The 22,237-nt window shown below is 41.9% G+C and overlaps 1 protein-coding gene across 4 annotated transcripts in view; it reads left to right on the top strand.

Annotated features, from left to right (window-relative positions):
• Positions 1-22,237, top strand: part of LIFR (LIF receptor subunit alpha) — a 77,864-nt gene that overhangs the window by 15,691 nt on the left and 39,936 nt on the right. For all 4 annotated transcript variants that reach the window (XM_078066665.1, XM_078066664.1, XM_078066666.1 and 1 more), the window contains 4 exons: positions 8,176-8,336; positions 10,404-10,518; positions 13,163-13,302; positions 18,855-19,018. In XM_078066665.1, coding sequence (XP_077922791.1) covers positions 8,195-8,336; positions 10,404-10,518; positions 13,163-13,302; positions 18,855-19,018 — 561 coding nt within the window. In that variant the 5' untranslated portion in view covers positions 8,176-8,194. The remainder of the gene's footprint in view (positions 1-8,175; positions 8,337-10,403; positions 10,519-13,162; positions 13,303-18,854; positions 19,019-22,237) is intronic.

The following is a 22,237-nucleotide window of genomic DNA, read 5'->3' as shown; positions in this document are numbered from 1 at the left end:
TGCAGAAGTCACTGGTCAGTGCGATGGAGCGTCCGGTGGAGCGTGGAGCATAGGAGGAGTTGGAGGTGTGGAGAACATCACGGGGCACATTCCACAGCGGCAGTGGTTTGAGGGGAGACCCCGAGGCCTGTGGGGAGTGTGGGGAGCTGGAGGTAGTCAGCCCGCTGCAGGGTGGAGTGAAGAAGACTGTTGGAAGGGTTTTGTCCACCAGGCTGGCCAGGAACTTGATGTTGGAGCAACGGGGAGTCTTCAAAGGATTTTAAGCACGAGAGTGATGTATTCAAATTTGTTTTGACATGCTGAAGTTGACAGTGAGCAGGCTCTTCAATTAACAGGGAAGTCCTCGCTGGAGTGGAGATGACCAAGACTGAAGGAGAGGAATGTCAGGATCCTGAAAAACAAAAAAGTCACAGACCAAAAAGTAACTGCAGTTCTTCTGGGGAGACACTACCCTGCAGAATCCACAAAGATCTATTCTTATAACACAGCAAAGTTACATTCAGGATTATTTTCCTGTGTGCACATTCAGATTAGAGTATGATAATGGGATCCCTGGGCAGTTGAGCTGGCCTCTTAGATTCCCACATTTTTGGTTCACCGTGCTCTTGGTGTTTCACTGTTTTTACAGTGCCCCCAGGTCAAAAGAAATGCCTAACAATTCTTCTTATGAAGTACTAATTAATTCCAAACAACTTAGTATTTATGACCTGACACTTGAGTAGCAGTTTGGAAAAATAATGCATAACAGCTTAAAAGAAAAATCCCATTTTTCTTTTATTCTTAAAAAGCCGCCTGTGTGAACCTCTGAAGCACTGCATAGCTTCTCAGACCTTGGAAACAGGTCGGACACCACCCTCGTTTCCATTTCTACTTTTTTTTTTTTTGAGTGGATGGTCCCTGTGTTTTATCACAGTAACCAGTGACCCTGTCTTTGCAAGATACGAGGTCATTGAGAGGAGTGTAGCGTGGGCTGGTGTTGAAACTGAACTACCTTGAGCTAAAGGTTCGGACAGTGATGTTGCTTTGTTTCCTTTGAAAATTTAAACTATGCTGTAATATCCCAGTTCACTTGCCTCTGTGCCTTGCACGGTTTGGGAACTACAGCTCTGACTTGGGTTCTGGTGTTGGGAGTGCTGGGGTTAGCCATCAGCCAGCTTTGGAGTGTGTCTGCTCAGTGCCAGGCACCGCGCTGGCTCCTGGGGGCTTACGGTGAACCGAGAGGAGGCAGCATCCTCTCACCGGCTGCTGGAGGAATTGCAGAATCGGGCAGTGCTGCAGTGGGGCCGGGACCAGCAAGCTTTCTGTATGGGCCCAGGTAGTTACAGGATTATTTTAGGCTCTGCTGGTCATGCACGTCTCTGTGGAAGCTGCTCGGTGCTAACACTGTAATGTGGAAGCAGCTGTAGGCAGCACATAGACACATGGGCATGGCTGGGTCCTGGTAAACCTTCTTTGACAGAAGCAGGGCTAGCCCCCCGTCATAGTTCGTGCAAGCCCTGAAATGGAGAGGTCATTAACGTATTGTGGAAACAGAAGGAGCAGCTGACCTACCTGCTGGGGAATCCCAGAAGGGATCTCAGGCGCTGCGGTGGGCTCTTCCTACTGCCTACCGGGGCTTCCCAGGTGAATAGAGGAGGGGGCAGAGAACAGTACAGAAAGGAATTCCAGGCAGAAGGAAAATTTGTGCAAATGTAAGGCGTCATAACGGGATGTGGCAGCTTGGAAATAGTAAGGATCAGAGGGGAGGGCGTGGGGCTACAGTTTCATGGATCATTTTTCTCGTTTTCACATTTTTTTTGTTTTCTACCTCACTTTTTTGGCGGAAGGTTTATCTTTTGAGTTCTGGGATATCTTTATAAAATGTATTTTAACCTCTCAATTAGTAGTTTGAGTATAGAATTCAAGTGTGAAAATAATTTTCACGTGAAATGTTGGAGATGTTCTCTTTAGCCTTCAGTGCCAGGAAGTCTGCTGTCCCCTCTCCACTCCCCCACCATGTTTGGGGACCACGCACCCAGGGTATCCTCTACCCCCGCGGCCTGCTTTGCAGATCGCGCTAGCGCTGTCCCTGTGGGATGGCGGAGGGCTTGTGAGGCTCATGCAGCAAGTCCCAGAGTCCTGGTCCAGAGTCCCATGCTACTCTCATTTCCGAGCCCCGTATGGCTGGCCTTCCCCTCCCTGGAAGCTCTTAAGATTTTTTTATACAGTTATTCTCAATGATGTACTTTGGTATAACTCTTTGTAAATTCACTGTACTGCGTACTTGGCCGGCTCTTTGAGAACTAGATTTTTTGCAGCTGAAAATCGATCGTTCACAAAGAACGATGTCTTTGTTATTGCAGTTGTCTCTTAATCCCCTGAAAACACCGCTTTCTTCAAGCTTCTCTCTTCCTGAAAGAACCTTTACTATCTCCCTACACAGTCTAGTCTCAGTCTGCTTTCACAAACGGGCCAGGTTTGTGTTTTTCATAGGTATGTCTCACTCAGATCCCCACACTTCACTTTACAATACAGTGGTGTCTCCCTAACTGCAAAGTATGTGTTCCTGAAAAGCCTTCTTCAAAGGCAGTGCTCCAGGAACTGAAGATCTTGTGTCCGGGGGGGGGGGGGGGGGGGGGGGGGAGATGGAGGTGAGGAATGCAGTTAGGAGAGTAGCTGCAGGTCCCAGTTTTTCAACAATGTTTTTGTCCCCTAATGAAAAAGAGTATAAAGAAAGGGAGACTAAGAATATGAATCAGCAATATGGATACTGTTTACTTTCCATTCAGTCTTCCCCGCTAGGGGTAAACATTCCAGCATAGGTTTGGTGATCTGCAGACATGTTTATCTTGCCTTGTAGTTAATGGCTTTTCTCCCTCCAGTGTGCAGTTCCTTTTGTGAATCAGTGACAAGGGAAGTAGCTCATTGGGATGACAAAAAGATAGGTTCTCGAGATAAAAGATGCTCTGGGTCCTTGTCATTCATGTCTTCCTGACCCAACAGGTACTTCTCAGGCCCCTTCCCACTGGCCTTGGTGCCAGAGAGTCCTGCCAGCAGAATGCACTAGCTCTCCGCCACATTTCCCCCTCCCTCCCCACCTCCCTCCCCTCCTACCCCACCAAAAAGAAAAAACAGACTAAACAAAACTTATCTGGATCACAGTTTCTGCTCCTCCTCTGCCTCTACTTTCCTCTTTCAGCTCTCTTTTCTAATTATCCTGGGCAGAAAGGACCGAAACCTCACATAGATTGGAACCAGAGTGTTCAAAGCTGAGGAGAAAGTTAAGCATTTGTGATGTTCCGTTTTCACAAGAAGGGACAGAAAGCTCTGCACACGGGGTTGGCCTGTCTTCCCGACATCCTAAGACTGAGGTCAGGATACAACATAAAGAAACAAAACAAGCAAAGAACAGATTTTTTTTTTCTTTCCATTCCAGCAATTTTATAAATTGATTGTGCTTGATCAGTTTCCTTAAAAAGAAGGTTTGTCGACATTTTTTTAATCCTTTAAGATGGTTATATTGCATAGGATACAGACTGGTGACCCACGGGTGGGATACAGTGTGAAGACATATTTTGTTTGGCAAATTTAGAATATTTAAAATTTTAGAATTTAGAAATTTAAAAACTACAAATTAGTTCCTTAACATTTACAAATTTGAGTTTTTCATATAAATTCCCAGGTTTCTACCTGGGCTTGAAAAGTCAGAAAATCTGGCAGAACGAGGCCCACTGCTGCCCCCTCTAGGCTAGGCTGGCGAGCTCCAGTTTGCACCTGCCTGTGGAGAATTAGTCACCTGTTTTGCCTTCCAGGTATGTGCATTTGCACCTGCTGCTGCAGCAAGTGACAGTGATCCTAATTTCGAAAACTCGCTAAAAATGTGTGCTCCTCTAGGAACAAGGCATCATGTATTGGGGAAAAAAAGTAAAATCTGGCAGTTTCTGTTGGAAGGGAACAGAGACAAGTTTCACATGTCCTTTTTCCCTTAAAGTACGTTAGAAAGCTGTTCGTGTCCTGTTCTGGCGTCAAGTGAGTCCATTTGAAATTTTTGCTTAGTAGAGAAGTCAGATCTATTACAAGCATAATATCATGTGGCCTGAGTGACTCGCTCACCGTTGTTTTCTACATAAATGTTAACGACAGAAGAGTTTTCTTTCTCATCCTGCCTATGTTCAGTTAAGCAGGTGTTGGTGACGCTGTCATTGACCCTCCTGTCCCGAGCACACCCTGCACCCCGGCCTGCCACCGCTGACCTCCTCACTGGTGTCCTTGATGGGCACCTGCTGCTGGCGCTGACCTTGTACTGGTCTGCCTGGTTGCCCGTGGCCTGCCAGCAGGAGCACAGTATTACACCTGACCTTTGGGAAGTGTGTCCTGTGGACCCCGAGCAGAGTTGGCCCCCGTGCCACCGCTCCTGAGCCTGAGGCCGGGAGGGATTAAGTGATTTGTCTCAGTCACACTGCTCATTAGCCGTGGAGCCAGGATGAGAGTCAGCGTCCACTGGACCTGGTCCAGAGCGCGGCAGCCTCCGTACCCGTCTTGCGACTTCATGGGACACACATCTCTTTCCCGGAACAAGTGCAAACTTGTAGTGAGGGACTGTTTTCATTTCAAGATGATGTTCAGCCAGTCAGTGAGTATGGTTTGTGATTGTTTCAGTTACGGTTTGGTCATGTTTGGGGCTCTTATTCAGTTATTCCTGCACATGCTATGGAATTCTATAACTTTAGCAACTGGCATTTCAGACATTCCACGGATACATTTTCATTCTACTGTGTAAGCTCAGGGACACCGGAAGTGACTAGGGAGTCATTCGGCCAGAAAATAGTTGAACACTTTTGAAATGTGTGTCTGTGCCCGGTGTCTGTTTTGGTTGTAATTATATAAGCTACCCGAGATTTGTCTCCTGAGTTTTTGACAGTACTCAGCAAGAGCCAAGAAGAGATCTTGCCATCTGCTTTTGCTAAGAAAAGTGTTTTCTGAATTATCTTTTTGGGCTCCAGTTATTTAGATGTTGGATCTTTCTTCCTCTGTCAAGTCCCTGTTCTTACATCTCTTCTCACATGTTCTGTTTTTGTCTTTGTTTTTTTTTCCCTGAAAAATTGCTCAATATTTTATCTGTCTTTAAAAAAATTTTAATATCAGCCAATACATTTGACTTGTAAGAGCTCTTTTTATTTCTGATTATTCCTTTCATTGCATCTTCTTCTAGTTTTTTTTTTTTTTTTTAAGATTTTATTTATTTAATTGAGAGAGAAACAGAGCACAAGCAGGGGGAGAGGCAGAGGGAGAGGGAGAAGTGGGCTTCCCACTGAGCAGGGAGCCCGATGCAGGGCTGGATCCCAGGACCCTGGGATCATGACCTGAGCTGAAGACAGACGGGTAACTGACTGAGCCACCCAAGCATCCTCATCCTCTTCTAGTTTTTAGGGCTATGCCATATTCACTCTAGAATACTGCTTAGAGATGGTTTTTCTGTTTTTTAGTTTTCCTTTTTTCTACATTATCCCTTTTCTCTCTGGCAGTAATTTTTATTTTCCTTCTAGGGATCCTGTTTATTTTGAATTTCCTTTTATTGTTTTATTTAGGCTTTGCTTATATGTTTTATGATCCTTGGTTGTCTGTTCAGTATAAAAATGAGGCACTATGAAGTCTGACAAGAGTTCTCAGTGCATTGGGAGCACTTGTCAGCTGGCGGGCCTCATTCAGCTGGAGTGGATGGGAACATCATTACTCTGAGGAAGCCCTCAGTGTCAGATGTGGAAGCCTTTCCTTTTGGACACTTGTGTCTTTGTTAGCTGCTCTCATTTCCTGGGTAGTTCTTTTACATTCTGTAGGGAATGCCTCTGTTTCTGTTTCAGAAGTAGGAGCATGTCAAGGTTGAGGTCCTGAAAGATCTCTGATATAAACAGACCGTCTATAAACAGCCTATAAACAGTAAATCACTGCCTCCTTCTTCATGTACCCAGAGAGGATTTAAGTGGCACCACCACCCATCCATTGTTGTGTTTCCACCAAATCTGTAGCCATCTTTGCTTCCTCTCCTCTCCCTATAATCTCCCACAACACGCTAAATACACTTACACCATTACTACATGTGTGGCACTCTGCTAAGTGCTTTACACATATTTACTCTTTTAATCTTTACAACAAACTTACGGGAAATATAGTTATCAATCCCACTTTACAGATGAAGAAATTGAGGCACAGGGAGATTAAGGCCTCATAACGAGTGGCAAAGCTAGGATTCAACCCCAGTCCATTTTTGTTTTGTTTTAGATTTATTTAAATTCAAGTTAGCATATATAGTTAACATATATTGTATTATTGGTTTCACGGATAGAATTTAGTGATGCATCAATTGCATATAACGCCCAGTGCTCATTATAACAAGTGCCCACCTTAATGCCCATCACCCATTTACCCCATCCCCTTACCCACCTCCCCTCCAGAAACCCTCAGTTTTTTTCCCATAGTTAAAAGTCTCTTATGGTTTGCCTCCCTCTCTGTTTTTATGTTACTTTTTTTTTCCTTTCCTTACTCTATGTTCATCTGTTTTGTTTCTTAAATTCCACATATGAGTGAAATCATACGGTATTTGTCTTTCTCTGCCTGACTTCTTTCACTTAGAATAATACCCTCTAGTTCCATCCACGTGTTGGAAGTGCAGCCACTCTGGAAAACAGTATGGAGGTTCCTCAGAAAGCTAAAAATAGAGCTACCCTACGACCCAGCAATTGCACTACTAGGTATTTATCCAAATGATACAAAAATAGTAATTCAAACGGGCACACACACCCCGATATTTATAGCAGCAATGTCCACAATAGCCAAAATATGGAAAGAGCCCAGATGTCCAGTCCATGTTCTTAAATCACCACACTGCCCTGCCTGTAGTGCATTGGGAAGACCCTCCATCTCCAGAACAGATCCTGAATCTGACCATCTCTTCCACCTCTGCTTTTAGAACCCTAGTCCTCACCACTGGTGATCTCACCTGGACTCTGGTTTCCCTACCTCTACTCCATTCCCCTAGAGTCCACCTTCCATGTAGCAGCTAGAGAAATCTTCCAAAGGGCTGATCAGATATGGATCCCCCCCTGATTAACATGGTTGAGAGAAGAATCCACTGTTGTGTTTTAAACTCCGAATCCTTTCCGTGGCCTGGAGGCCCCCATGGCCTGACCAGCCCACTTTCTCTGGGCCGGGCCCCTCCTCCTGACCTTTGAACCTAGTAAGCTTGTCCTTTGTGTTTGCTGCTGCTTCTCTTTGTTCCTCGCCATCTTCTCATTAGTCAGGCCTCAGCTCAGGTGACACTTTGACTCACTTACACTCTCACACACATCGACTTCTTCTGGTTTTTAAAGCACATATCAAGATCGTAAATTTCTTAGTAGTTTATGTATATGTATCTCCCACCTAGATTCCAGGCTCCTGGAGGGCCAGGACTTTGGTTCCGTGTGCACCCCCAGTGCTGGATGCGGACCCGGCACTTGGTCGGCTCTCTCTGGTCATTTGCTGACAAGTGTCTCGGGAGCTCTTAGGCTGAACAGTGCCCGCCTGCGTTGCAGCCCCCTCCCCACAGCGCACTGGCTTCAGTCCCTGCTCGCCTACGTGTGTGGACATCTCTTATCTACCAGTGGTCCCTTTCCCGTTGTAGTGTTTGTTGCACTTGAGTCATTTGTGTGTATTGGGACCTATTTTTGCCACATCTGCGGACCCCCTATACTATTATTTATCCTAATTTTTTTCTTCATTTAAATTTACGTGAAATAGAAACTTTTATCACAATGTAAATGAAAAAAATATTACTTGTCATAAATGACTATATTAATTGAAATTAAAAATGTCATTCCATATATCATTGAAAGTTGTCAAAACTTCAATTTCATGCACTGCTTTTCTATACTGTAGTAGAAGTATTGGAATGGAGAGTTGAGAAATATGTGTTTGGTTATAATCTTGAACTTGAAGCCTATCATTTGAAAACTTATCCTATAATGGATCCCTAAAGCAACAGTTGTGTTTGATTCTTCACATCTCCTAAAGCCAAGGCAGCTTGAGTCTAGAGTCTGCAGAGTTACTAACGTACAGTATGTGTATTTGTTGGTATCCACTTTCCAGGTTGCTGTGCACAGTGCAAGAGGTCTCTTTGCAGCACTTTGAACACCATTTGCAATTCTTCTCCTCATCTAGGACTGACTACTTTGCACGGATGATGAACCTTTCCTTACGTTTGAGAAGACCATCCTGGATGGTGGATAGTAAAAGAATGGGGATGACTTCAGATTTCCAGTGGCTCTTATTAACATGTATTCTCCTATACTTAATGAACCAAGTAAATAGCCAGAAAAGGGGTAAGTGCGTCTGAGCCTTAGAGAATGAACTGATTGCAATGTTGTTGCTGTTTTTTTTTGCCATTACTATTTTGATTATGAGGTGATCTTGTGTCTTTATCAAACCCTTCCTTCAGGTTTTTTATGGTTAAAATCCATTTCGGGGTGCCTGGGTGGCTCAGTCGGTTAAGCGGCTGCCTTTAGTTCGGGTCGTGATCCCGGGGTCCTGGGATCGAGCCCCGCATCAGGCTCCTTGCTCAATGGGGAGCCTGCTTCTCCCTCTGCCTGCCGTTCCCCCTGCTTTTGCTTGCTCTCTGTTTCTCTGTCTCTTGCTCTCTCTGTGTCAAATAAATAAATAAAATCTTTAAAAAAAAAAAAATCCATTTCTTTGTCATTTTTTTTTTCTATGTACTCTTGTTCTCTTTTAAAAAGGCCCATAAAGATAGATCTAAATAGTCTTTCCCCAGAAAAAAAGTTAAGGTATAATTTACATACAATACAGTTCACCCGTTTGGGATAAAATTCTGTGAGTTTTGACAAATGTGTACAGTCATGTGACCACCAGCACAATCAAGATACAGAACACTCCCCACTCCAGAAAATTCCCTATGCTCCTCTGTACTCAGTTCCTCTCTCCCTACCTCAAGCCAGCACTGGCCTAGTTTCTGTCTATAATTTTGCTTTTCTGAATGTCATATAAATGAAATCGAAATATCTTTCTTTAATAATATGTTGTGTTCATCTCCTTTAAATATTAAGAATGTTTGTGTAGATGTTATTACCTAGCTTATTTCTATAAAGAACATTATCATCCTTCTGCCCCTGAGTTTAGTTTTTATCTTATTTCCATAATTAAACAGATCTCCTCTTTTCCCCCGAGATCACTGTTAAATAACTTTAGTATGGTTACTGATGATTTCTAATGTGAATGCTTCTAATGTTTTTGTCTGCTGTCATGTATAAGTAGCTTTGTAATTTATTGCTACTGTAAATGTCATGCCAGTCGTGTAAAAATTAAAAAAACCTTTTCAGAGACATTTATAGAGAGAGTCTGAGATGGAATAACCTTTTTTACACTCTAATTGCTTTATTTCCTCCCTTCTTCCCTCTCCTCCTTCCTTTTTCCTTTTGTTCTCCCTCTCGTATCCCTCCTCCTTTCTTTTTATTCTCTTTTTAGCATGACAGTTTTTCATTGTATGGTGCGAATGTATTCTGTGACCTAGTATTGTTTTATAGGTATGAATAAATACTATTAGGATTACAATCTTCTAAGTTATTTGTTACTTGTCAGTTGTTTAGGCCTACACAAAAGACATATTTTTCAGAGACTTGTGTGAGTTCATTACTATTTAAATATAATATGCTTCATAAAAATTTTTTTAAAGATTTTATTTATTTTTGAGAGAGAGAGAGAGAGAGAGAGACTGCAGCAGGGGTGCGGGCAGAGGGAGAAGCAGACTCCCTGCTGAGCAGAGAACCCAGCACAGGGCTAGCTCCCAGGACCCCCGAGCCAAGCCAAAGGCAGACTCAACTGACTGAGCCACCTAGGCACCCCTGCTTCATACAAATTTAAAGATTGGCTGTGGGGTTTCTATGTAGGTGGCAGTCTGGTAACAGGCAGTGGGGCAGCGTGGCTAGGAGTGCTTAGAAGCTGTGTTTGTGGCATGGGAAACACGTAATTTTTACTTAGAGTTACTTTATTCGGGGGGAGGAATGGGGGCAAATGGGGCTATTGGAGATAAAATTCTTCCAGGCCCTCTCTGGGTCTCGTCCTTGACTCCCTCCATTTATCGTAGTGGCTGAAGGTGGGACTTGGATGGAGGCTCAGTCCCTAAGTGGTCTAGTGGTTGGCCCACTTCCGTTGGTTTCCTCTTATTTTTATTAAAAAATAAGCTACAAAAAGAAATAGAAAACCAGTCCCTTCTGTGACTGCAGGCTCATCCCTGCACAAAGAACATGGATCCTGAGCAGGCGCATATGCTCATACTCATGACTAAAGGTGGTTGGATATGTTGGCCTTTCATGGTGCAGTTAAATTATTAAGCATGTTCTGTGTGTGTTTGTGTGTGTGTGTGTTTCCTTCTCCAGGGGCTCCTCGTGATTTGAAGTGTATAACTAACAATTTGCAAGTGTGGGACTGTTCTTGGAAAGCACCCTCTGGAGCAGCCCATGGTACTGTTTATGAAGTTTGCATCGAAAACAGGTAATAGAAATACTTTGGTTAATGAATAGCTATAACCTAAAGGTCTTTAATATTAGAGCAGAAGAGATTTGCTTCTAGAAATTTTTTAATGAAATTTTAAATCTTAACTTTCTATTTCCTAAAAAATCTGAATCTTATATCAAGGGAAACAAACCCTTTTCCTGGCCAAAACTTTGTGTTATATGAGTATTGTATAGAACACCCCTTTCATATGCTGTGGATTCTGATCTACTATAGGGAAGTTTTACTGGTCTGTCCCAAACCAACATCTGTCTAGATTGGTTGGGTTCAAGTTTTGACTCTGCCTAACAGAATACATCAGGTCTGGAATAGGCAGTTCAAGGCTGGCATGGTTGTTGATAAGAGACCCAGGTTCCTCTCTATCATGGTGCTTTGCCAGCTTTAGCATGTGATCTCATGGTTCAAGGATGCTTGAGGAGTGGCTGTTATGTCTGCATTCCAGAAGGCAGTGAGGAAAAGGATGCTTTTTTTTTTTTTTTAAAGATTTTATTTATTTGACAGAGACACAGCAAGAGAGGGAACACAAGCAGGGGGGACAGGAGAGGGAGAAGTAGGCTTCCCACCGAACAGGGAGCCCTATGCGGGCCTTGATCCCAGGACCCAATCCCAGGACCCTGGGATCATGAACTGAGCCAAAGGCAGACGCTTAACAACTGAGCCACCCAGGCGCCCCGAAAAGGATGCTTTCCTTTAAGGAGACCTCTAAGAAGTCCCACACAACACCTCTGCTTGCATCTCATTGGCAGAATTTAGTCAAATGATGAAGCCTATTTGCATAAGAGGCGGGGCAATGTGCCTGGATAAACCGTGAGTTTGAGTTATTAAGGGAAAGAAAGGACATTAGGAGGCCAGCAGCAGGTTCTATCACCCCACCTTCCCCTCTCAGGTAATCTGGGAGAGGGCCATAAGCTCTGAAGCTTAGAGGTGAGGCCTTTGGGCTCTCTGCAAACTGGAGCATTCTCTTCCCTTTCCCCGATTCCAGCGGGGCTCTGAGTGGTTTGGCAACACCTGAGTTGAGCATGGCAGCTCCGAGTCCCCTTTTGCTGATGGGTGGCCCTCATGTAAATGGACATGAGTGTGCATTTAAATATTACTTGGGTGTTGTTTTCCTGTTTGGTATAGGTTTATTGAGCGTTAGTCTAAGCTTTGTGGTATGTTTGTCAACCAGGAGGAGCTTGGTTGTGTTGCAGAAAAAGCCCTAAAATCCTATTTCCTTATTTTCTGCTGTGAAAATAAAGGATTATTTCCTGCTTGTGTTCTGTGTCCATCTTGGGTCAGCTAGCATCTCTGCCCCCAGCCTCTCCTTGGGGCCCCAAACCTAGGGGTCCCTCACCCTCCAGTGCATGAAGACAGGAGAAGGAGAAGGGAGCACAGCCTACGCTGGCTTCCAGAGCTTCCTTCCAGAAGAGACAGATGTGAATTTCACTCACATTTCTCTGTAAATAAAGTCCCATCGCCTGCCTTGCTTCAGCAGGAAGTACAGTCCTGCTGTGAATCCAGAAGGGGAGAACCTGAAACATTTGGTAAATAGCATGAATGACTACCTCAGGCCACACAGAGAGGAAGTTGTTCTGGCTCTGCAGGAGTTCACAGAAACAAATCACCGTGGGTTAAGTGCTGACGGAAATTATATGTGAAGGGCTGAGGGGGCATTGACTGAGGAGTGTGGGGCCCCGGAGAGGCTGTCTGAGGTGTGATTGTGGAGTGTGAAGACCCCGTTTCTCAGAAAAAGGACAGAAGGACATTCCAGCCTGAAGGAATATGGGTTCCATGGCATGAACTTACAAAATTGCATGATTTAGCAAATTCAAGTGGTTTTGTGTTAGTGGCACCTAAGGAAGCCTCCCCCTGTGAGGGTGACAGGAGGCAAGCTGACCTGTTTAAGTCGGAGTCTGGAGTAAATGTAAAGAGGTCTGCGCGGGGTGCTGGGCAGGGGCACACGAGGCACTGCCGAGTCCCTCTGCTTGAGCTCTGATTGGCATGGGAAGTTAGAAGTGTACATGAAGGACAATAAAAAGAATGTAAATGTGCTCTGTGAAGGTAGGGCCATGGAACCAAGGGGAGAAAACCGACTTTTGTCCAAGAGATATGGGTGGGGAACTGGAAGAGTTTTGAAAGCAGAGTGGAAGAGAAAGTGTTGTTCACATTGAACCTTAGACCAAAACAGAGGAGCCGCGGACAGATTGAGGGTGTGTTTGAGGGCCACAAGCAGCCAGTTTCATTCCTGTCCTCAGTATCTGTGGGGCACCATCTCAGCCTGAGACCGCATGATGGTGTTGTATAAAGGTGCAGGGCTGTAGCCGGGCAGGGGTGCGCGGCGCCAGGTAAGGCTGCCGAGGGAAGGTTGGTGGGAGTTTGAAGGGCATGCTAAAATCCCGAGCTTCTTGAAATAATCATTTCTGCTTATCACTGGACTTTCTGGTGCAGTCTGGTTATTCATCTTCCGCATTGATGCACTTACAGTACCCTCTCTTTTTTCAGTCTTTAGATGCAGTATAACCTATCATGTTTTTGTACGGAAGAACATACTTTCCAGCACATTTTATGCTAATCATGTTTTTGTGAAAGTTGCACTATTAATTTTATCTGCTAATTAAAATTTGATTTTTTTTTTCTATTGCAGGTCTCATTCTTGTTATCAATCAGAGAAAACAAATACTCAAATCCCTGCTCTTTTACCTGGTGATCATGAAATAACAATAAACCGTCTGTATGATTTTGGAAATCTTATAAGTAAATTCACACTAAATGAAAAAAATGTCTGTAAGTATTTGAAAAGAAAATTGACTTGAAAATAACTCAGCACGGGGGTGCCTGGGTGGCTTAGTCGGTTAAGCGTCTGCCTTTGGCTCAGGTCATGATCGCAGGGTCCTGGATCGAGCCCCAGGATCTACTCAGTGACGAGTCTGCTTCTCCCTCTCCCTCTGTGCTCTCTCTTTCTTCCACTCTCTCTCAAATAAATAAAATCTTAAGAAAAAAGAACTCAGCACAGTGCCTTTGTGCTTAGTATTGCAGTGCTTTATAATTGGCAGAAATTTACTCTTCTCTTGAATGTCAGTTGTTAGACTAATGCTTGCATTTCCCCAGCAACCATACTGTGGCTTATAGAACGCAGCCAAGATTGGGAAGGAAGCCGACTGCCGTCTAGTCAATCAAAAGTAGATGTCACAGAGTTCACGATCCTTTCCACATTTGGATACTTTTCTCGTCACCTCTTCGCCTCATTGATTCCTCCATACCTTTCAGAATTTCTCAAGTGTCCCGTGCTCTATGAAGTGGTCTTTGACCATCCCTATTCCTTTCTTAACATTCCCTTAGGTAATGTGTATTTCTCCTTCGTGGCATTTCTCACAGTTGCATTACTAATGTATTATGTGATAAGGCACTTACTGTGTGTCGCTTCCGCAAGAAAATAGGTTCACGTAGGGCAGGGAGTTTCTCTTCCACACTTAGCACCTAGCCCACTGCCTCCCACGTGCTGAGCATCTTTTACAGATGTGTTGATGGAGTGCCTACGACCTAGGTTACAGGCTGAGTGGAGTCATGAAATAGACCCAGGCTGATGGAGATGGAAATTTTGCTACACAGTGAGACCTTAGAAACCCCAAGAGCCTTGACTCTTAATGGTGGGGGAGGCAGGTTTGTTCGCTCCTGACAACTATTATGGTGTGGCATCAGAATGATATTATAATGAGTCTTATAAGGATGACTGACTTTGAAACAAGGGGAAAAATATAATTAACTTGGTGACCTGTCCAATTTCATAGATGAGATGCCTGTTTGGAGTGGTCTGTGTCTGAGATAGAACAGATTCTGAAAGGATAATAACAAACAAGCTTTCCAGGAACTTCACATCTGCCTCACTGCCTTTCAAGATAAAAAGGGGAGCCATGTTTGTTCTGTTCTTTGTATAGCTGGATGTGAGATCTGTGTGAGAATGTTTTGTACAGATCAGCCATGATCTCAGTACCCACAGAGAAATACTGCTGACGCTTAAATTTATGTTCTATGCATATACATATAAGCAGTGAGCTTCGTATTACTTTATAACCTGCTTAACAGAAGACATAGATTTTTTAATTTGTTATCTAAATCTCTATTATTTTTACAGGCTGCGTAGTATTCCACTGAATGGAGGTACCATGATTATGTTAAGTGATTGATTGTTAACATTGAGATTTTTATTTCTGGTTTTTCAGTATTATAATCAATGCTTTAATGAGCCTGTTTTGCACACGTATGTTTCCATTTCCTTAGGCTAAATTCCTAAAATTGGGAATGCTGCATTAAACATAATCCCCTTGTTAGGACTTTTAATATCCATTGCCAATTGTTTTTTTAAAACTTCCGAGTCTCTCTGCATTTCCACAAATGTCCTATTAGAGGGGCTCCCTGTTCTTTACTTCTTGCTAAGACTAGGTATTGTCCATTTCTCTTAGTTTTGCCATTTCAATCTGATGGCCCCCCAATTATAGCACTTTGTTTTTGCATTTCTGTGATTACTTCTTTTTTAAAAAGTTATCATTTTTATTCTTTTCTGAACTGTCTGTATCCTTTCTCAATTTTCTCTCGTGTTGAAACTCAGCTTTTCCCTCATCGGTTCATAAGAGCTCTCTATATTATGGTTATTAATTCTATCATATTTGCTACAAATAATTTTCCAAGTTTAAAATTTAAACTTCCTGGTTTTCATTTTTATATAAATAGAATCTTTCACTATTTTTTCTTTGAGCTTTTGATTTTGTTATCATGCTCGATTTAAATCTTTTACTCATCTGGAATTATTTTGTAGTAAAGTATAAGGAATCTAACTTAGTTTTATTCCAGATTTTTAAAAAATCCCCCAGGACTCTGTGAGAGAGCCAGATTGTGGTGTTTGATTTTTCAGCAGGTACTGAGAAGGTTCTGCCTGGGAAGCTACTTGAAGATGACAGTGTTTGACAGAAAGAATTAGAAGGGCAAATCAGGACAGATTCTAGATGACTTACTAGATGAATAGTTCATTGTTTTTACATATCATATAATTTGTTGATAGCATTTTTAATAATACTGGGTTTGATTATGATTAGAATATTAGATTAATAGTATCTCAATAATAAGATATTACTATTATTACTATGATAATACTGATAAGAAAATTGAAGAGCAAACTAGATGAATATAAAAAGGAGGTGGATGCATCAGCAAATCTTTTGAGTATCTACTGTTTGGGAGAAGGTATGAAATGATAGTGTACCTGTGCCTTAGAGGATCTGGGATTTTGGCAATTTGCTACTGAATTAAAGTTTGAGAAATTAAGTTTTCTCCAGATGCTTTCAGCACTATACATATAAAGCAAACAAGGTATTTCATCTTCTAATTGACAAGGGCAAACACAGAAATAAGTCTTTGTAAGACTTCTAGTGTCTAAGTTTCTTAAAATAACCTGAAAATAAGATCTGGCTGAGACAGAATAAATAATGTGGATCCTATAAATGAGCTGGGAAAGCTCCCATCCTCTGATGTTTAAGCAAGAAGAGCATGGAGGCTATGAGTAAAGATGTACTAGCTTTAAAAAATAAACAAACACAAGTGATTAAATTTATTTCCCAGCTGAAAAGTGTCTTCTAGAAAATATTGTCCTCAAGTGTCTATTTTAGCTGGAAAGAAATGCAGATAATAGTTTGTGGGATCTTAGGGAAACTTTCCATTTTACTGCGAGGAAGTATACTGTGAAGTATGAAGTGTACTATGTGTGTGTGTTTAATCCTTTCATTTGCGTAATTGTGATTGTTATTGTCTTTTGGCTTGAAATATTTATTGGCTATGACTTGTGTTTTGAAGAATAGCTCACTTCTGTTTAGATAAAATGTAAATTACGTGTACTTTCCAGGGAGGGAGCATTTTGATAGATAAATATTGCCTTGGTGTAAATGCTCCCATGTTTCATAATTTTTAAGTTACTGTATCATGACAGCCTGAAGCATTTGAAAGAACTGTGTTCTCAGAAGCCTCTGCTCTGTGGTCACACTGGCACCTTGAACTTTCCCTCTCCTGGCACTAAGGCAACTTCTTGCTCCTTCTGTTTTTGTTTTTGTTTTTTTAAGTTTTTATTTTAATTCCAGTCAGTTAACATATAGTGTTTGTTGTATTAGTTTCAGGTATACGATATAGTGGCTCCTTCTGTTTTAAAAGCAGCTCCTACTTACAACTTGTGCTATAAAGCATCCTCCACTGTCCTTAGGTAGCTGTGAAACCGTTGACTTTGCTGTATAGTGTTTAGTTGAAGCCACAGGTACTATTTCCTGTCCAGCCAAAGATATTTTACACAGATCCAGTACAGAGCACTGTGGCCAGCACATTTTAGTTAAATTTAGTAAGAACTTGTTTTTAATTTCCAAGACTAATTTATATTGGTTTGCTCTGCCATTGTTGTTACTTAGCACACTCAGCTACCCTACCTCTGTAAAGTCCTGCAGTCTGGGCTTGCCATGACTCCTTTAACCGGCCCTTGTGCTTCATGGGGCAGTGCTAGGATAGGGATGGGCCAAGAGCATGTGTCTCTGGAGTTGTCTTAACTTACCTTCACTTACTGTGATTGGAAGAGAGAACATGCAAGACAGAGTCCCCATCTTGTCTGCCCTTCATACCAGAAAGCCTATGTTTCATACAATGGAACAGGCTCACACCTTACGTGTTTCTCATTGAATAATTTACTCATCCCTTTCAGGTAGGGAGACTTGAAGATTTTAAAGAATACCTTACTTTTTTGCCCCCACCTCCTTTTTTTTTTTTTTTTTTTTTACCATTTCTCCCTGTCCTTGAGCATGGTTTTTTTCTTTACCTTTCGTATTGCAGCTTCAGAGCCCTCTGTGCTCCCAGACTTCTTTATCACCAGTGACAGTGCTGGTGGTCTTTTCTCACTTTTCTTCTATGAACTCTTTGATTTGGCCTCAATGACAACCCATTTCTTTTAGTCTCAGCAGTGCTGGATCTTCTCTGGTTTCCTTCTGCCTCAGGATTCTTGCTGGAGTTCTCTGGTTCCTTGAAGGTGTGACTGTCTATCGGTAGTTCTCAGCTCTCAAACAGGCTTCGGCTGTTTTGAGTCGTGCGTTCAAGCCTCTTTCTTCAGCTACACTCAGCGAGTTCCTCTTGAGTCTGTGTCCATGGTGCTGGTGGGCCCCGTTCTCACTCACTGTCAGCAGACCCCTCCACTGACCTTCTGTCCCTTCCCTGACGCTTGGTCATCAGTAGCCTGTCTCTCGCATTTCTTCACAATGTCCGTGATTCCTTTTGCCTGCTTTCTAGGCTAGAAACTTGAGGAAATCTTAGATGTTTCCCTTTCTTATTATACTAATCCTTCATTTCTTTGATCCTGTCATTTCTTTGAAATGCCCATCAGAGTTTTTCCTTTTCCATATCCTTCATGCACGTGCTGATGTGTCATGATCCGTATCCTTGCTACTCTGGTCAGCCTTTCCCCAGTGGTCTCCCACTTAATCACCTTATCTCTCTCAGAGCCCTGCACGCCACAGCTTACCTAGCCTTTCTGATGGACTTCCTATCCTGCTGAGTACTTCCCACCTCTGCACAGTACCCTGTTGGCTCCCTCACTCAATGCCATGGTCATTCCTGTGGTCTTGCTGCTGTTTACAGATACCTATACCAGGAATGGCTCATAGCATCCCCAAGTGGGTGACTTCTGCCAGCATCAGAGAAAACAGATGGAGATCTCTACGAGAGCAGGCTTTCCTCATTCCATCATTTTCTTAGGCCCGACCTACAGTCATACAGAGGAAGCTCCTTTACTTCTCTCTGATGTTGCCTCCTTACAGATTCCAGACTGATGACACTAGAGTTTTGTAGGAACCCAGTGGCTATTTGTATTAGAAGACGTATTAGGATTTGATAATAATTTTCTCAGATTTGACGGATGAATCATTGGGAACTGCTTATGCAACTAAATACATATATTCTCTTTTTTTCAGTAATCACTTTGAGAGTTTACTTTTTTTTTTTTTTTTAAGAGAGAGAGAGCGTGCACAAGGCAGGGGGAAGGGTGGAGGGAGACAGAATCTTAAGAGGGCTCCATGCCCAGTGCAGAGCTGGATGAGGGGCTCCGTTTCACGACCCTGAGATCATAACCTGAGCCAAAATCAAGAGTCGGATGCTTAACTGACTGCGCCACCCAGGCGTCCCGAGAGTTTGCTTTTAGTTTTTGATTATTTTTTGATCAAGAAGGAATAGAGTTTAAAATTAGTTGATTAATGGAATTACAATATGAAAAACCATTATTTACTTTACTGAGTCATGTCTTTTGTTTTCTTTTTTTCAAGCCTTAATTCCAGACACTCCAGAGATCTTGAATTTGTCTGCTGATTTCTCAACTTCCACATTACACCTAAAGTGGAATGACAGAGGCTCTGTTTTTCCATATCATTTAAATGTCATCTGGGAAATTAAAATTCTACGTAAAGAAAATATGGAAATTGTAAAATTAGTAAGTTTGAACCAAAATAGATTTTTTTTTTTCCTGTGACATTAAAGAAACCAAGTAATTTTTAAAAGATTTTTAAGGTGGTATCAGTGAACTTTTATATTGTTAAGTAGATCAAATATCCTTTCAGGGTTCATTAAAAACTATGTGCTATCACTCAAATCACCTATTAAAATAATGTATAACTTAAAATAATGTATTACTTACCAATTATAGTAAATTTAGGAAATTAAGGGAGGAATAATCCATGATTCCACCACTTGACCACAGTAAATGTTATTTTTGTGTTTCTGTCCAGCTTTTTTTATGTGCATGTTTTCACATAAATGAAATAAATGTATACATATAATTTACTATTATTTTTACTTTTGTCTAATACTATAAACATAAAAACGTTTTGAAACATATTTAGTCATAGTAATTGTAGAGAAATTTTGTATAAGCTACTAAGTTTGAATTTATCTGAATCTGAAATAACGTTCTTACTTTTATGCTTTTTTTCTCTTATTTTTTAAAAAATTTTGTTGCTGAATGGATTCCTTATGATCTGTCTCAGTTTTCTCTTAATCTAAAGGAGAATGGGGAATAGTAGTGAAATGTTTTGACAGCTGGTATGTGGGAATTCCCTTTTTTGTCCTTTTACTCTTTTCCCCCTCAATGGATTTGAAATACGCTTAGTTAGAGATTTAAGAATTAGAAGACTATCTCATGATTTTACGGTTATTTGCCCAAATACATAGGTAAGCCAGATTGTAAAGATAAAAAATAGGATGACTCTGTATTTCATAGTTGTTGTCTCGGTTTTCCTGTCTGACCCTGTGTATTACATTCGTAAGTGAGTGGCAGCTGTAACTGTAGCTAGCGTGCACGTGCGCACAGTGCTTCCGTTGCTGATGGTGCTCTCAAAGCTCCGTACGTGGTCGTTCCGTGCATCCTCACCACAGACCTGCGAGGGGGGCACGGTCAGCATCATCCCCATTTTATAGATGAAGCTACAGAGACACAGGAAGACATGAAGTGGTGGAGCCAGGACTCTGTGCTCTTTCTTAACCACTGCAGTTTCTGTTACAAAATAGATATATTTGTTTTTGTATAAGATGCCTTCCCTTCCTTGGCACCTGTGCAAATTGAAGGTACACTTCAAGACTGAGTCAAATCTTACCCTTATTTTAAAGCCCATCCTGATTTCCTCAGCCTAAAGTGCCCTCTCTTTTCTTGAATTTTAATGGCAGCTCTTCCCTGTCGATCTGATGTGGAGTTAGCTTTGCTACAGCTCTGCTACAGTTGTCTTAAAACTTCTGCTTATCTGAAATTGTACCGTGTAGCTCTTTATGATGGCCTGACACTTTGTGCTGGGTGGGTTACCACTTAGTGGCTTCGGGTAACTTCCCAAAACCTCCTTTTTCTCATCTGTGAAGTGGTGTCAAGTATTTACTTTAGTAAATGGTGCCGATATCTATAAAGCTGCTAAACACCTACTAGTTGTCATTACTTCCTTTGGGGGCTAAGGGATGCTAGAATAAGAGGGCTACTCTTGGAAGTGTAAGTGAAATTAAGCATAAAGAAATGGAAATACTATTTTTAAGGTGCTGTAACTCATTGCCACAAGATGCATCACAAGATGGCAGTGGCAAAGTAGTACTTTTGGGGATCTGATCTTTGAAGAAGAACCTATATGGGGAAATACAGCACGGGGCCAGAAAAATAGAAATAGAACAAATGAATTTTTAAAAAGTGAAACATGAGAGGGCAAGTGATGCAGGTCTGTAGTAAAATGTGACCTTTCTGTTTGTAATTATATGTTATTAATACCACTATTTAAGGCAGAGTTGCTTATGACCTGTCACTTCGCTATTATTTTGTGATTGTGTAAGAATCAAGAATACTACACGTTGGTGTTTCAATTAGAACTTGACGGTTTCTGCCCGTCGCCTCACATATGGGCGTGGAAGCTGCGCACTGCAGGGACCAGGATAGGAGTGACAACCTGGGAGCTTTGCAGCACCCTCGGCCCCTCCCATTTTGCTCTTCATGTAAACAACAAGTTTCAGTTCTTTTAGCTGTTTCTTTTATTATGTATTTCCGTTGTCCAGATAGCATGCTTATGTTGCTCTTCCTTAATTTTTCTTTTCAGTTTTGAGCAGTGTTTTATTGTAACAGTGGGAGATGAGAATTTAGTCCCCTCACCTCCTGGCCTGGGCGTGCACACTTGCATGCTGGCGTGCTTGCTCTCTCTCTCTCACATTTCCCATCTTTTTCGTGTATTGTTCTATCATTCTGTGATAATGTTTGGTAGACTGGCATTCATTGTATTATAGTTATATAAACACTATCCACAGCTAAACCAAGTAGCATATGCTATTATTTTCCTTTTTGGGGGCTACAGTTTCTTGTATTGTCTTGTATTTTTAGTTTTATTTTTGTACCCCATTAATTCAATCCTAAATTCTCTCCAAGTTGTATGAATCTCCTGTTGAAATGTTCAAACACACTAGTATTTTATCAGCTGAATGTTTGTGAATAGCTCTCTCTGAGGCCTTCTGGCTTACCTCTCAACCCTGCTTACATAGGGTTCACATAGGTATAATGTTGGTAGAGCAAGAGTGTGGTAAATAGCTGAGGACTCTTGTGGGCAGAGGTTTCTCAGGAGCTCCAGCTGTCTCCACTCCTACCAGCCAACCCTAGGTTTGAAGAGATTAATACCTAGGTATACCCATAAGCCATTTAGGACAAATCTCTATGTTTTCCTGGCACATTTCTCAGGAAGCTGTGGACCAGGGGGTCTCCATCATCATCCAGGGGATTCCTTTTACCTTTTTCTTGTGATGGATCCTCTTTTTCCTGAATTCTTCCTCTTATTTCCTCATTTTGATGGAAGCATATGTTCTAGTAGGTATTTGCTATTTATTATAAATATTCTCTGCTACCTATAATGGTAGCTTGCAGATATACTTTATTTTTTTTTTAATTTAAATTGGTTGCTAACAAAATTTAAAAGACTGTCAATTCCAAATATTGAGAAGATGCAGAACAATTGGAACTTTCATACACTTCTGATGGGAGTGTAAAATGCTACCTGATGAATTTATTAAGATGTGACATTTCTAAAAATGTCTATTTTGCACTCATTCATGATTGCTACTTTAGCTGGGTATAGAATTGTAGGTTGGGGAATTTTCTCAAGATTTGGAAGACATTGTTCCATCTGCTGCTTCTTGTGGG

This window comes from Halichoerus grypus, chromosome 2 (assembly GCF_964656455.1).
Source record: "Halichoerus grypus chromosome 2, mHalGry1.hap1.1, whole genome shotgun sequence".
Classification (NCBI taxonomy): Eukaryota; Metazoa; Chordata; class Mammalia; order Carnivora; family Phocidae; genus Halichoerus; species Halichoerus grypus.
The sequence above is the reverse complement of the archived record's forward strand: the minus strand, read 5'-3'. Positions and strand labels throughout refer to the sequence as shown.